This window comes from Schistosoma haematobium, chromosome 4, assembly GCF_000699445.3.
Source record: "Schistosoma haematobium chromosome 4, whole genome shotgun sequence".
NCBI lineage: Eukaryota > Metazoa > Platyhelminthes > Trematoda > Strigeidida > Schistosomatidae > Schistosoma > Schistosoma haematobium.
In genome coordinates this window covers 23,663,646-23,678,785 of record NC_067199.1, presented here as the reverse complement: position 1 = coordinate 23,678,785, position 15,140 = coordinate 23,663,646, and the positions used below count along the sequence as shown (strand labels likewise).

General features: G+C 31.4%; 1 protein-coding gene across 1 annotated transcript in view; it reads left to right on the top strand.

Annotated features, from left to right (window-relative positions):
- Positions 1 to 15,140, top strand: part of FAT4_2 (Protocadherin Fat 4) — a gene marked incomplete at its 3' end in the record, with an annotated part of 152,608 nt that overhangs the window by 112,874 nt on the left and 24,594 nt on the right. Inside the window, exons 29-31 of the mRNA XM_051216014.1 lie at positions 9,328 to 9,617; positions 10,218 to 10,571; positions 12,169 to 12,210. Of these exons, the coding sequence (XP_051066563.1) occupies positions 9,328 to 9,617; positions 10,218 to 10,571; positions 12,169 to 12,210 (686 nt within the window). The remainder of the gene's footprint in view (positions 1 to 9,327; positions 9,618 to 10,217; positions 10,572 to 12,168; positions 12,211 to 15,140) is intronic.

Genomic DNA, 15,140 nt, shown 5'->3' with positions numbered 1-15,140 from the left:
TGTACATTTTTTTGAGTATAAAATTATTATTATTGTTATTTTCATTATTTTTTGACTGCAGTGAGACAATGTTCATTAATTTTTTTTCTCCCTAAACCTATTGTCATTTGGATGCTTTAGCTTAAGATACAAATCAAATTTGATATGCTTATTTACGAGCAGTTGTTTGATTCTCTGTTCAGAACTCTACAACCAGTATGCACTTCAGTTGATCCAATGGAAATATGAATAAGTTGAATCATAAGGTATATACCGGGAAAAGTGCACAAATTAAATGATATAATCAACAATTTTAATCTTCATATAAAGTTATTCAGAAAAATTCCTCACATATTTTGATGGAATTACTCTCTACTAAGCGATCAGTTGGAAGGGGACTAATTAGCATGTGTTGATCGCCATTCCGTTGAGTGTCTAATCTAGTTTTATAGAACTCTATGCACCTCACATAGATTTTCTTCAAACTTCTGTAGGGTCATATCCCTACACTTTATTTTAATTAACGTATACTTAGTCATAAACTGTATTCATATGCAATGTCATGTATAGCAAGGGAAGCAAACTGTTAATCCATAGCTAGCTAGGCAACTCATATGAGACATTGAGTCGTGAAGCCATCGACTATCAGTTTAGAGAATAGTTAAGTTTGAAGTGTAGTAACTTGCATTTTTGAGATCGGAGTAAATTCGGTTCAGAGATTGTTAGCGATAAGGTTTTCAACCAAGTATTGGTTTATTATCTCCACTACTAATCCAGAAATTGCACTGTGTATATTTATTTTAAAATAATCTCTTATGAGTTCTGTATCAATTCCATAAATTTTAAAATTATACTGAATTCTAAGATCTATCAGATGTTCTATATTTTCACTTTTTCATGCCTAAAACGATTGTTTTGTGATTGAATTCAAGTCCTTGAATACATCGATATGTAAAACTACTTAATATCTGGAAGTATTTAATGTGTCAAATGAACCGCACCAGAATCATGCATGATTCAAACACTTTTTCAGTGATTGTTGATCACAACATGACAGTGACCTTTAACATTAAAAATCAAATGTGAATTAATTTTCTGAAACTCTTATTTTGGTTTTAATTAGACAATAAACTACCACTAAACAGCTTGTTGCTGGTCTGGTTCCACGTGCTGATTAACTATTGCTCATCTTCTGACCTAAATCTTTTTCTAATTTAGTTGCACCAAGTCGGAGTGATTAACGATATCTTTGCTGAAAGAGATATAGATAAGTAATTTAATTCGATCGCAAATGACTAAGACTTAATTCGTAGTTTAAACTTTTTTACAATACATTTGCAGTGAAAAAAATTCATGGGTGAAGGTTTTTTGTAAACAGTTTTGTCACTAGTCTGTTGTAATTTGTTCGACCGAGTTGTTTTTCGTATGGATTTTTGTTAGTAATAAAATAATGTAAATACGATACAGAATGGATAAAATGTGGCCAGCAGTGGAACCCAGGACGCGCGTTTCGTCCTGCCTGGGGCTCGTCAGCTAGATGTACCTGCCTCTCAGATTTGGTTTGCTCTCTGGAATTCAAATCTAGTACCGCGTGCTTCAATATGCCATTGCGCTGTCCATTTAGCCACTCATTTATGCAACGGGTATTAAGCTTAATACGACTTGGAATGGTTTGGATTATTTCTGTTGTTGATATTTTTGTCTGAAAATTGGTCGGTCTTCATTGCCGTATAGGTGATCCTGTGCGAATCGCCTCGACACAGACATTATTGATATAGAATAGATGGAATGAGACTAGCAGTAGAAAATATAAATATGCTAACTAACTAGTGGATGGTGGTAGTTTAAACCTATATTCATTCGACTATCGATTTCAACAATTTGAAGTTGCAAAGTGATACCAATGTATAGAAAGATTGTGTTTGTTTCCAATTCACTTTATATATTAATTTGACTAAAATATAAACTATTTTTACATAGTAAGTAGTTGTATCTTCTCGTTGTTAATATTAATGACTCCAAATGATCAGTCTCTTCTGGATTATATGCACAATGAATTGATCGCCTGGATATTTCCGTGCATTCACAAGTATTTCTAGTAAAGCTGGAATAGTGGCACCTATTGTACAAGCCAGCAGTCACCTAGACTCAGTGGATAACGCATTTAGAGTTTGAACCGAAAAGTGCTAAACTCGAGTCTTGATGTGAGCGTAAACATTAGGTACATGGAGATCCAGCGGACGAGTCCTAAATGGGATGAAATGGCGCAATCTGGATTCTTCTACTAGTTATAACTATTTCAATCTTGATAAATTTGTGTTTTTCTCACATCAACTTATCACCACTCTGGCAGTCCTGGTATTTAAAACAAAATATATTAAATTTAATTAAATTCCCTATCCTAATATTGGAAAAACTATTTAAAAAAAAGCAGCACACAATATTTACGCTTATTTATTTAATTTACTATCAAGTTTATTATTAGAAAAACAAACTTAAGAAACTGCATAACACTGAATAAATGGTTGTTACTTGCATTTATTCTATTTAGAAATTTCATCATAGTGTATTTTTTTATATGTGCATAATAAAAGTTATTAAAAATCTCCATGATATAAAAATACTTCACCATCTCCTTTATCTCATTCAATTCATTGTGTGCATATATTTAGCATAGATCCTAAATTTATTATATATATTCTACTTCTCACACATTTTCTCCCCCAACTTTAATTTTTAAAAAAATCTAATTTGATTTATTTTGCATAAATTAACTGCATGAATTCGGATTCTCTAGGATTAGTAACTTTATTACTATTTCTATGGGTATTTCCGTATACCAATGTACTATTGTTTTTTTTATTAAAAAAAACGATAATCTTATTTGGTATGTCTTGGATACTTTTTGTACTTGCTTTGTTGTTACAGTTGTTATACCGTAACGATGTCAGTTAAACAAGTTGGATGAGATGGTATGTTAGTTTTAGTAGTGGTAGCACTAGTATTATTACTATCATCGCCACTTCCTCAGTTCTATCAAGATTTTAATAATAACAAGCATATCATTCTATAGTATTGTCGCTTCTAGTCTATAACTCATAGTAGAGGGGGACTTCATGGGGGACTGCAGTGTACTGTAAGCCAATGTGTGAATCTTTATCCGTTTTTACAGGATTTCCAGATTAGTTTTTTTTACTGTCTAACATTTCAGTTCATTTTTCTGGTGTTTTTTCTTCTATTAAACAAGTTCACCCACTCCATCTGTTTTTTTGTGTTTTGTTTTTTAAACTGTGAAATATTCCAGGTGTTGTTTTGCTATTGTAGATGTTCTGCTTTTTTGTTTGCTCGTTTTTATTCTCTTGGCTTAATTTTTTCAATATCTGAATTGACATATCAATCTTTGCATTTATGATTATATGTGTATTATGTATGTTTTCCTTAAAATATTAATTATATTGCAACTATGATTATTGGGTTAAAGTTTATATATATATATATATATATATATATATATATATATATATATATCTTTTATTTTCTATTTCCTAACTTTTATGTTTTTTATGATTCATACAATAATTTCGCAAGTTTATACACTCGGATTTAAGCCATACACACTTTATGTCAAGACTAATATTACTACTATAGCCTGTGCTTTGATATAGTAATCAAGCTTATCTGTAACTTGATGACCTAATCGATCTATATTGACTGCGACACTTGTCCACTTAGATTCTAGCATGCTAAGCAGGTGGTTCGGAGAACATTAAGATTAAGGGTTAAGTTGTTCTACTGATTGTAAAAGGTTGTGACGAAGATAACGTGTTTCCATCAGATAATCAGCATACAGAGCGGCACTACCGTCTCACATGAAACAAAGGTGTTAGTGAAAATTGATTTTTAAAATGTCACATCTCACCTTATTATAATGAATTCCGTCGCGGCAGTGAGGTCTTTAAAGTACAAAGCTAACATATCGAAAGCGTCTTTCAAGAAGGCTATACGTGACCGGCCTCAAGCTGTATATTTCAAGAATACCCCGATGGATTAATGTATTTTCAAAGTTCATGTCCAGTTTAATTGTATTGAATTACATCCATTTGTGGTTTTTATATAGTATATTTATTTTCATTAATAAACAGAGGATTATTATGGTTATAGTCCAGATAAATTCAACACTATCCATTAGAAAATTCATAGAATTGTAATTTGATTGTATTTTATGTAATATCCGGTGTTCAGAAAGCAAGATTAGTAATAATATGAGGAGAATAAAGTTTGCTTTAACTCGTTAGGATTTCATCAGTGAATTCAACAAATGGTTTTAACTAATCACATTTTAACAATGCTTGGGACTTAATTTGAAATTTTGATTATTCTCTTTAAAAGTAAGTTAGTAAAAGGGGCTATTCGTCTGGATTCAAAAAAGCAGCATTATGAAGCAATAAACTAGAAATCGTTGGTTTATTCATAGGCTAACATTAATCCATTCTATTTACATGGGTTTACACAAGCAGTAAATGTTGTATCATTCTCAATGTATAGAGTAGATACATTAGTAAAGAGTAAAATACATAATCATTTGTTTGTTTATAAATTATTCCTAACAGTTGTAATTCCTTCGAACCATCTCAGTGTTATTCCATTAAATAAGTAGTAAGTAGCAGTTATTTCACAGTCGTACTAGTAGCAGTAATCAGCACAATCCAACAAAATGATAGTCTATAGTTAAGCATAGGAAATTATAGGTGATTAGTAAGTTCTGTTGATAGGTTTTACTAAAACTACACCATTTATTATTATTTCGTCTTCTGATTATTATTATTATTATTATTTTCATCATTATCATTCATAATATCACCCACTACATTTAGTTAAAAAGTAGAACATTTTCTCTGCTTGAAATCTACTATTATTTTAAAGGTTTTCTTTTAAATTTGACAAAGTGTTGTTATCAAACTTTATGAATTATTTTCTATCGAAAATATTTTATTTGCAAATAAGAGTTAATGTGTGATTAGATCAACCATTTTTCTCCATTTTTTCCGTTTTATTTTTTCCTACACAGTAATAAGGACGACAGTAACAACACAGTAATAAATTGACCGTATATAACGTTTAGTTGTTTTAAAAGATGAAGGTAGTTTACATTAAAAATTAATATCAGCTAGAAAACCGTTGGAAACAAAAGGGTATGCTAACTTTGAACTTGTCAATAATTCATTCTAATCACTCTATGCAAAACTCTTAAATCCAACACTGTACACGTTGCTTTTAATTTACTAAATTAAACTCAATCAAATTGTTGTCAATATTTTCATTTTCAGTTCATTCACAATATAATCACAATTATCAGGTGGAAACTTTTCCATTCATTCTCGATATGATCAGGCTACCTACTTCTTAGTAGAATACGTTGGAAAAACATGCCTGAAATTCAACCATTATCTAAAACACAACTATTACTTAGGTATATATATAGTAATTTAAGTAGTTTTGTTAGAGTTTAAGCTTATTTTAACCACAGACTGACACTAACTGGAGAACAATCAAAATCCAGAGAACAGCTGTATCCCATTCATTTGAAACCAGCATAGTGCACTTTCTCACCACCATCCTACATGAAGTGGAATCCATAACCGCTAGACTTTATTATGTATACAATCCCTTTAAGCAGGCAATTTATGGTGTCAAATTGCCCTCAAACAATGCTGACTCTTCTCCAAACCAATAGACTTATCATAAGTCTTATTCGCAGTGAAACTGTTGCCATATAAATGCATTTTTCGTCTTTCATTAGTAATCTGTTTTCCTTCTAAATTTATTTGATAACATCTAACTTGTATCTGTATGTGTGCGCTTGTCAGTGTATATATGTCTGTCTACTGATTTTGGTGGATAACTGTAATTTTATCAAGTTCTAGACATCATTTTCATGTGTAAACATAATTTATTATCATTATCTGTTTAATTATAGTAAGAATAGTTTTGCGCTAAATACAGTCTCATCTAATCGCTAAATTAATCTATATCGTTTATTTTTTCACCGCACAAAGTGTTTGATTAATTTGTGTATTGCTGTTATAGATCCTATATAAGGATCAAATTTTTATTAATCGGTCTAATGAAGTGTTCTTTGGTTTCATGATGATGCTCTATCTAGTGAATTGATTGAAGCTAGAAATATTTGAGGTATTGTGTGAGGACTCCAGTAGTCTAATATATTTTGTCCATCATACAAAAGTCCCCCAAACTAGGAAGAAACAGTTATCTTAACGTTTCTTTGCTTTTAATAGTTCTCCACCTTTGCTATGTTGATTTATAAAAACAATCCAAAGCCATTTTGGGAAATCATTAAATATATCTTAAAATTGGAAATCCTTTGTGGTTCGTCTAGAAAACTATTATTAACAGTATTAGTTTAAAAAGTAAAATGGACTTTTATCAAGAGACAAAGTACTTTTGGCTAATTATTATTCGATGTGTTTATTTTAACAATTTAATAATGTCAGTTTTTCTTTGTATCAAATATTACTTTCTTTAAAAGTCAGTTTGTGTGGTACATACGTGTATGTGTGTGTGTTGGTGTCTACCTCCGTTCCATATAGGCCTACTTTATTTTTTTAGTCAAATAAAATATCCTCAAACTTAGCATTTAATTTCTATAAAATGGTTATAATGCACTGTTTTTGTCGGTTGCTGCACCAAGTTATCCAGGTTTTTTTTGTTTTATCTATTTCATGCTATTATTACATTTTTATAAAAGCGAAAAAAAATACGCAGAAAATTCAAGCTAAATACTTTATAGATTTGTGTTAGGCCTGTCAAAATCTGACTAAGATGTTGGCGTTAAAATCTCATCTTAAAATAGTTTGTTTGGGTTTTTGAGCGCTAATTCATTTCGTTCACTTGTTTGTTTGCTTGTTCATCTTACATGGTGATTTCTTTTTGTTTATGCAAAGATGTATTATCCAACTACTTACTTAATTTCCGCTATCTTGTCTAGATAGATGACATCCGTTAAAAAAGTAGCTTGATTTTTTATTACTTTCTATGTCGTAACCAGAAATTTTTTTATCAAAAATAATTAAATATTAGTTGACAATTAACTAAAACATATATAAATGTGTAGTATGTACCCCCTCTATATGCACAAGGTTCTTTGCATACATATATATATTATGTGGAGAAAAATTGGACAGTATATATTGCTAGTTTAGATTAATGTTTTTTTTCTTTCAAATTTACAAAACAGTAAATGAAACAAAATGAAAACGTATTTTTCTTGTCTTGCATTTTTCATTTTTGTTACAATCATTATGTAGATTTGTCAAATATTTTAACATTAAGTGTATATATTTCACATCATATTTTTTTTTCTTCGTTGCTATGACTGTACTTTTTCTCTCAATAAATCAAACTAGTTATTATCCAGGTGTTTATTAACAGTATTAGTTTGAAAAGTAAAATGGACTTTTATCAAGAGACAAAGTACTTTTGGCTAATTATCTAGGTGTTGTCACAACATGAGAGTCCTTGTAAATGCACAGACATGACTCCACTAGGAGTCTTCCCTTTAAGAACTCTCATAGTAGGACGAAGTAGTCACCTTGTGCTTTCTAGTTTTCGATGTTTGGCTAAGATTAGTCCATGTTTAATACTATGACATTCAATAACCTTCATAAAAAGCTATAATAATAATAATAATGGATCCGTGTTTCTTTACATAAAGTTACTTCATGAACTAAAGAATTATTGATGATTTAACCGCCATCCTAAGTGATAACTAGACGAATGCGTGAACAGTTCATTCATTAAAGTACTTTAGAATGAATGATTCATACCAGTCCAAGTAAATACATGCACTTATGAAATTTACAGATGAACTTTCCATGTAATTAATCATAGAATAATCATATGGATGGGCCATTATGTGCCAGGTAATATTTCTATATTTTTCCGAACACACATCCACATACACTGTCGTTTAATACACTTTAAATAAATCACCTTATTTATAAATAAAAATTTATTATTCCCTCTATTTATTGTTTTTCGAAGCACATTAATTCATGATTTCTACACATATTATATCATATTTAGCGACTTATCAAGGCTTAATAAAAAGCAACTTAAGTCAAATCACTGAGTTGAAATTCACTGTTAAAAGTTTTTCACCTTAAGTTTTCATCCTTGTAATTCATTCAATATTTTCATTAATTTTCTCTACAAGTTCAAATGTCATCGATTAATTTGAAATAATGGACTGGAAGTTACCAGTACGAATACACACAAAATAAATGTTTAGTTCTATTTTATGCTCATTAAATTTTGTTCGCGAAATCCACATTCAGAAGAAAAAAACGGGTTAAGTTACGCAGTAACCATATGGGTTTATTCGACTAGCGTTTTATTGTTACAAAAAAGTCATAGGGCTACTGAGTATTGTAACTTATGCTTGGTCAACTTACACTCGTATACTCACCTTTGAGTTATGTTTTCTGATTCTGAAACTAAGGTAGACCAAGTCAAATCAGTGTTTCGACCACTAAACTATCTCTCTGTTGATTAAATCGATTCTACGAGTGACTTTTTTGTGTTCGTATATGCTTAAGAAATCGATTTTCCTCACTTTTACCTTATAATATTGAATAGATTTATTTTAATGAATATGTTACACGATAAATTAATTACGCTATATTCTGAAATGGTACGTATACCTTTATATTCTTCGTTCCTCATCTGTTATCTCTTTTTCACCCTGTGTGACAAAAAAATAAAGAAAACTCTACAGATAGATTGTATTGCATCATAAAACTATGAGAATTTTGTTCAGTTCTTTTGTTTTTTAAATGAACACGCTGTCTCGGCCTAATCTACCAAATAGTCCGTATGTGCTTTTTTAAGTGTGAATGAATTACTTTATTGATTTTTATGTTGATCTGTTCGAAAAAAAAGTGTGGTGACGTTTTCTTTTCTAGCTTCTCTCTCCCACTCTTACTCTCTCTATGTATCTCTCCATTTTTCATGCCTTTCTGCTTATTGATGAGATTTTCTCACTTGATTTGTTAAAAAAACTAATTAAAGATGGTCACTTAGGATTTTATTTTTGAAACGTTTTGTGGATTCTGTTTCAACTTTGAATAAAATGTTGTGGTAATATCGGTACTCATCCTGCTTACCTTTCGTTTTATTCCATAAAGGTTATCACACTTTTTTTTCTCTCTCTCTCTCTCTCTCTCTTTATATATATATATATATATATATATATATATATATATATATATATATATATATATACCTCCAGTTAACTTATTGGTGTTTCACGTGTATTCATTTTCCTAATAGGTGATTTATGGCTTCAGAAACCATTGGATTATGAACAAACATCAGCATACTTTTTAACTATCGAAGCACGTGATCGTGGTCAGCCTCCATTGAGTAGTACAGCTGTGTTAACTGTTCACGTGGACGATGCTAATGATAATCAGCCACAATTTTTGGGTAGACAACGTATTCCAGAAAATATTGGTTTGAATAACCTGGATGGTCTGACGTCCATTAATTCAAATTTTTATGAATATTACTATTCATTCAGTGTAGTGGAGAATAGTCGTAATGGTACTGTTGTTGGCAAGGTAAGTTCTGTGAGAAAATGTAACGAAAGTTTTTTCTTGCAATAATACCGAATAGTAGTTAATGTTCCACAACCATAGACGAGGGCTGAATAGAAATAATATATCAGGAGGAAAGTTCCACAATTTTTGATATTAAAAAATAGTAATAAAAGGTCACGTATGATAAAAATGTTTGCCATCAAATATACTACTGACTAACTTACTGGTCAAGTACATTTTCACGTACTTGGCTACGAGCCACATTGTTAATTTAAAGTTACTGGTACTACTCGGTTGTCCAAACCAAAGTAGGTGTAGCGGTGTTCGAATTCGCTATTTAACGGCTAAAAGTAGGATATTTTTAATCATTGGGCCACAGGTTTATTGAATTACCTTGGATTAACATCACTTTTGATTAACACTGGGAAGCCTTGATTGCATCAACACTAATTTTTAGACAGGTATTTCGTACATTTAATTCGATCTTACTTTATTAGTAAATAATGATCATTTTTCAGTGCATTTAATATAGATTATGAAGCTCAGCTCTTTACTTATTCATAAATCGTCCTTTCAATACAATCTAATACTATACTTCTTGTTTACGACTACTTATTATAGTTGAATGCAATCGATCCAGATAGCGGTGATAACGGTCGTGTAAGCTTTCATCTGAGCGGAAGTATTGATTTCTCTACTTTATTTAAAACCTATCAACAGGATTCAGAAAACATAGAATTTTTAACAGTTGCTGAAGCTAAGACACGTTTTAGTTTAGACTCAGAATCTGGCCGGTTAATGCTAATCTTTCAACCTGATCGTGAAGCAGTCATTGGTTATTGGTTAGTGGTACAAGTTGAAGATTATGGAAAACCAATTCCTTTGTCTAGCCTAACATTAGTTTATGTGGAAATATTGGATATCAATGATTGTGCACCGACATTTGAAAAGTCTAACTATGAATTTTTTGTTGAAGTAAGTTTTTTTCAAACCGTAATTAATTTAAATGATCAGATTTTGCATGAAACAACAAATTCATAATCTCCACCAAGTCGTCGTTCACAACATATATATTTTTATGCATGTTGTAGAAGTTTTGTCACATCGATGTGTGTATACGCCCACTTCTATTCTCATTTGCTTTAGTGATACGAATATTTAAAAATAAAGCAAACATCTTTCATGTATTGTAATTTCTAATGTTATTTTTTTAATGCTTTATAAAACATTGTATACTTTTCACTTAAACATATTCAATATTGTTTGTTAGTTGTTGCGTGATTTAATTTACCTAAAATCTTCATATTTTCTGGAAGAATCTATGGAACTGTTTCGCATTTTTCTGAAAATAGAATATCATGTTGATATACGAATTTAAGAATTATACTACTGATGTCTATTATGTTATTATAGTTAATACGCTAATAAGGATATGTGTTACTCGTATGAAGTGCTGTCTTCATAACTGACCAACACTAACTGAATTATCAGTAGGTCGGGAAGAAAATTAGTAGTGGCCAAATCAAGGCATGAGATTAACTTTTCAACTTATTATTGTTCCTGTGAGCCTCGTGTGCGAGTCGACTAGCTTCCCGTTCAGGGATTTAGAAATGCTTAAATTTACTGTTTTTTTTCACTTAATGTGGAATCAGTCACACTTGTTTTATAATCTACATTCATTCCTCTCTACCGATTCATATCCTTTATGATTATTTTGATATATTTCTCTTTTGCTTACCATTAAAACTGGGTAACAACTTAAACTGTTATTGTATATCATTGTGACTGAGGTCCGTAGCGATTATCATTCCCCTTCATTTATGTAATCATTTGCAAAATGAAATTCGTTATCAAAGTGTATAGTGTATGGTCTTTTATTGCACCAGAGTAATTTTTCAATACATTTAATCATTTGACGACGAACTGATGGTCAAAATATATAACATGCTATCTAGGTACTCTCAATTTTAAGCTGAACGTAGTTTGTCAAGTCACAATTTTGTTGAAATTTATTTTTAGAATAGTTATTTCTCATGACGAATAATAGTACATCTGAATGACCAACTCTCACCTGTAAAAATCATAGGTAGTTTAATAAAATTGTATTGCTAGTGGAGTCCTGTTATCATTAGGCCTAAATATAGTTTTGTGAACGTATCATACCCGTGTGTTTTTGTGTAATTTCAAATAATATAATTTATATAGTTCATATCACGGGATGATGTTATTTATACAACAATTGAAGGCTACGAAGCAATGGACAGCTATTTTGACCTAATATGAGACTTCTTAGCGGCGCGAACTCTCATGGGGTCGTGGATATGCACTGACAACGAGTCCCATTTTAAAACGAAATAGCTGTCCATTGCTTCTTAGCTTTCAATGGTTGCCTAACTATCATCAGTAAGTGATGTAAACTATGTAACTCAACCTCCTCAGCCCCTCTATACTGATAATTTACTTTTTATGTTTGATAGTTTTTTATAATTCTCGAAGATGGATATTTAAAAAAGAATGAAATTTTAACTGATCTTAACTGCTTCCCGTATTTTCCGTTGTAATAAATATTTAGGTTGATCGTTCCGGTAATATAAGTTCATGTTCTGAGAAACAAGTAAGTTATCGATTTATTGGTGTTATTGTTTTTCTAAGAAATTTTTCTTTAAATAGTAAACACATTTCGACTGAATGTATCTGTGTTCAATGATTATTTTTCACTTGCACCGCACGTTTAATTACATTAAATTCGTTAACCAATTTTAAAAAGATAAAAGCTGAATTTTGATTTTGTGATCTCAGTCTATACAATGACGATGAAATCAAAATGTTTTTATTGTTATGTTTGCCAAATGGCTTAGAACAAAAAGCACAACATTTTCTTCGTCTTTCTCAATAGACTGTAATGGCACAGAGAATAAATATATGTGCATATATGTTAACTACCTTGTATTTCTCCATTCTGTCATAACTATTTTGATAAAATGAAATTTCGACTGTAAGTTATTTCAAACTACTCTAAGTTTCATAAAAGTATTGTTCTGTACTTTTTATCACTCTCTGCTTTTAAATGTTAGCACTCCATATGATTGATTACTTACCAATGTTTATTCAGTATATGAATAAAGTGCTTATAAATTTCATCCTGTCTAAAGTTATGTGTTGTTCTTTTGTAAATCACTGTTATGCTCTTCGTCATTACTGAACAATGAAAGAAACAGGTTATGGTCTATTTTATTTGAATAACTATTGTCAAATGATTAATAATCTAAATTATGTTAATGACCTTTTCGTAATGGGCTCCAGTAAATTTTTTTTCATTCCATGCATGGTATTTATCACTGTGAACAACTGTTGTAATTTTCTTCCCATTTGAAATTAAAATAGAAAAAGGAAAGTTCTAATGAAACTCTACTCTTTATTCCCTTTTCCTCTTCCTCCTTTTTCTGTCTACTTTCCTCTCATGTTCTATTCGGGTTAGTGAAATAAGTGAGGAAAAGTTTCTTTCTTCATTTATATTTTAATATGACTAAATGATGTTCACCATGACAGAAAAACAGCAACCGTGATTCATTCATTCCTAATTGTCTAATTGTTTATCTCATTCACCATTAGAAGGTATTCGAATGATCCCGTTTTAAGCATTTGAAGCAAAAGTTACTGAATTTGAGTTCCCAATAGGGTGAAACATTCGTCCTAGATTTTATTGCTAGCCAAAATCTGTATATTCTATCAAGAAATCCTATTCGACTGTTATTCTTTGGATACAGTGAATAATAATAATTATATTTGAAAGAAAAATTCAAAACATGAGGACTGTTTCATTCAAAATCCCAAATAGTTCTTTGCATTGGTCAAACCAATCCTTAGTAGTTTTCCATAATCTTCGTACTTCCTATTTTGATCTTCGGCCCTATTTACTTTGTTGATATTTTTTGAAAACTTTGTACATATTGAGCTGATATTCCATATCTGGATCTGAAGTGAGTGAACTCAGTCAGTGATTGTATCTCATTTAAAAACATGGGATGTTTGAACAAAAATTATTTTCCAATAGTGTTATAGTTATGCACTATTCTCATAAATCCATAAACATATTTCCATAGTTTAGATCACGAATTAATCTTAGTGAGACTATCGTTGAAAAAGTAAAAGAACTGGACGGCCGTTTCGTCCTAGTATGGGACTCCTCAGCGGTGGGGCATTTTCTTCTTCATGGCTGGAGTATAACAGAAGCTCCCCTGAAGCTAGTCGTTGTTGTCCAACTTGCATCCAATGTGTTTCACTGGTCCCAAACACCTCTACCTTGTACCTCCTCATTTCTACAGCAATCTGGAAGACTCTCTCAGTCTCCCACATTTTACGAGCATTCCATGTACCTAAATAAATGGTTGCTCTGGTTGTCAGAAGGGGCATTGGCCTCGTGACTTCCGAAGGAACTCGGCTTTCATCATGAGGCGTCATAACTCTTCTAAATGGAGACCTTCTGACTCCCAGGGCAGAGTTTAAAAGGTTTGAATACTTTTTTCTGGTTAGCGTTTTTTTAGCGAGTTAGTTTTCTATGGGATTAGGTCGCTAACCCCATGCTCAACCCTCCTCCTTTATCCGGGCTTGGGACCGGTAGTAGCCCACGGAGGGGCTCTAGGCGGAGTTAGCCAACACATTAAATACGTATTACACATCAAAAATGGTGGATTTAAATCATCTACACCTTAAATACTTTCAGTAAACATTGTTATTAAAGTTTTAAGGTCAAATATTAGGGATTAGGAAAGTTTTTTGGAAGTGGTGATGGTGAATTATAATTAGTAGGACCTGAAACATGGAAATACGATACGGAATATAAGGAATATTGTGCCTACATTATCGTTATTATATCACTTAAAAAAACTGAATATACACTTTTTATAATGAGAGAGGGTTGAGCAAACATAAAAGCATTTGGGTCTAAGATTTTTTATCAACGTGATTAGGAATGGGGATGGCCCCTGATGCGTAGGTCGTGCCGAAGACTAACTATTTATACCTTCTTGCAGACATACATAGATGTAAGCTTCTCTTTTTGGTACATTGTCTTACTTACTCCTGTTACCTCTCGTGGTGGAACATAGGCCGCCTATCAGCATTCTTCATCGAACTCCGTCTTTGGAGATTCGATACATCATCTAGCTTATTACATATAACCGAGAAAGCCTCCTCTACCCTGATTGATTGTCCATTAATTGTCAAATTTGGATGGGTGATGTTATTTAAAGACTTGATAACTCTCCTTCTTAATCATCCAAGTACTTACTCTATTTGATTTATGTAACTAAAGCAGTGTTCAAGAGCTAAATTTGTTTGGATACACAGTGCTAAACGAAAGTGAAGGTGAATGAATGAATTAAGCGATGTACAACCAATTATATATATACCCTTATAACAGTCTTTTGATGCATTTTCTAACATGTATTCAAAAAATTTCAACCATTTTATCACTATTCAATCAATCGAATATCTCGTAATCTTATTAAATACCACATTCGCCCACACATAAATAATCATTAT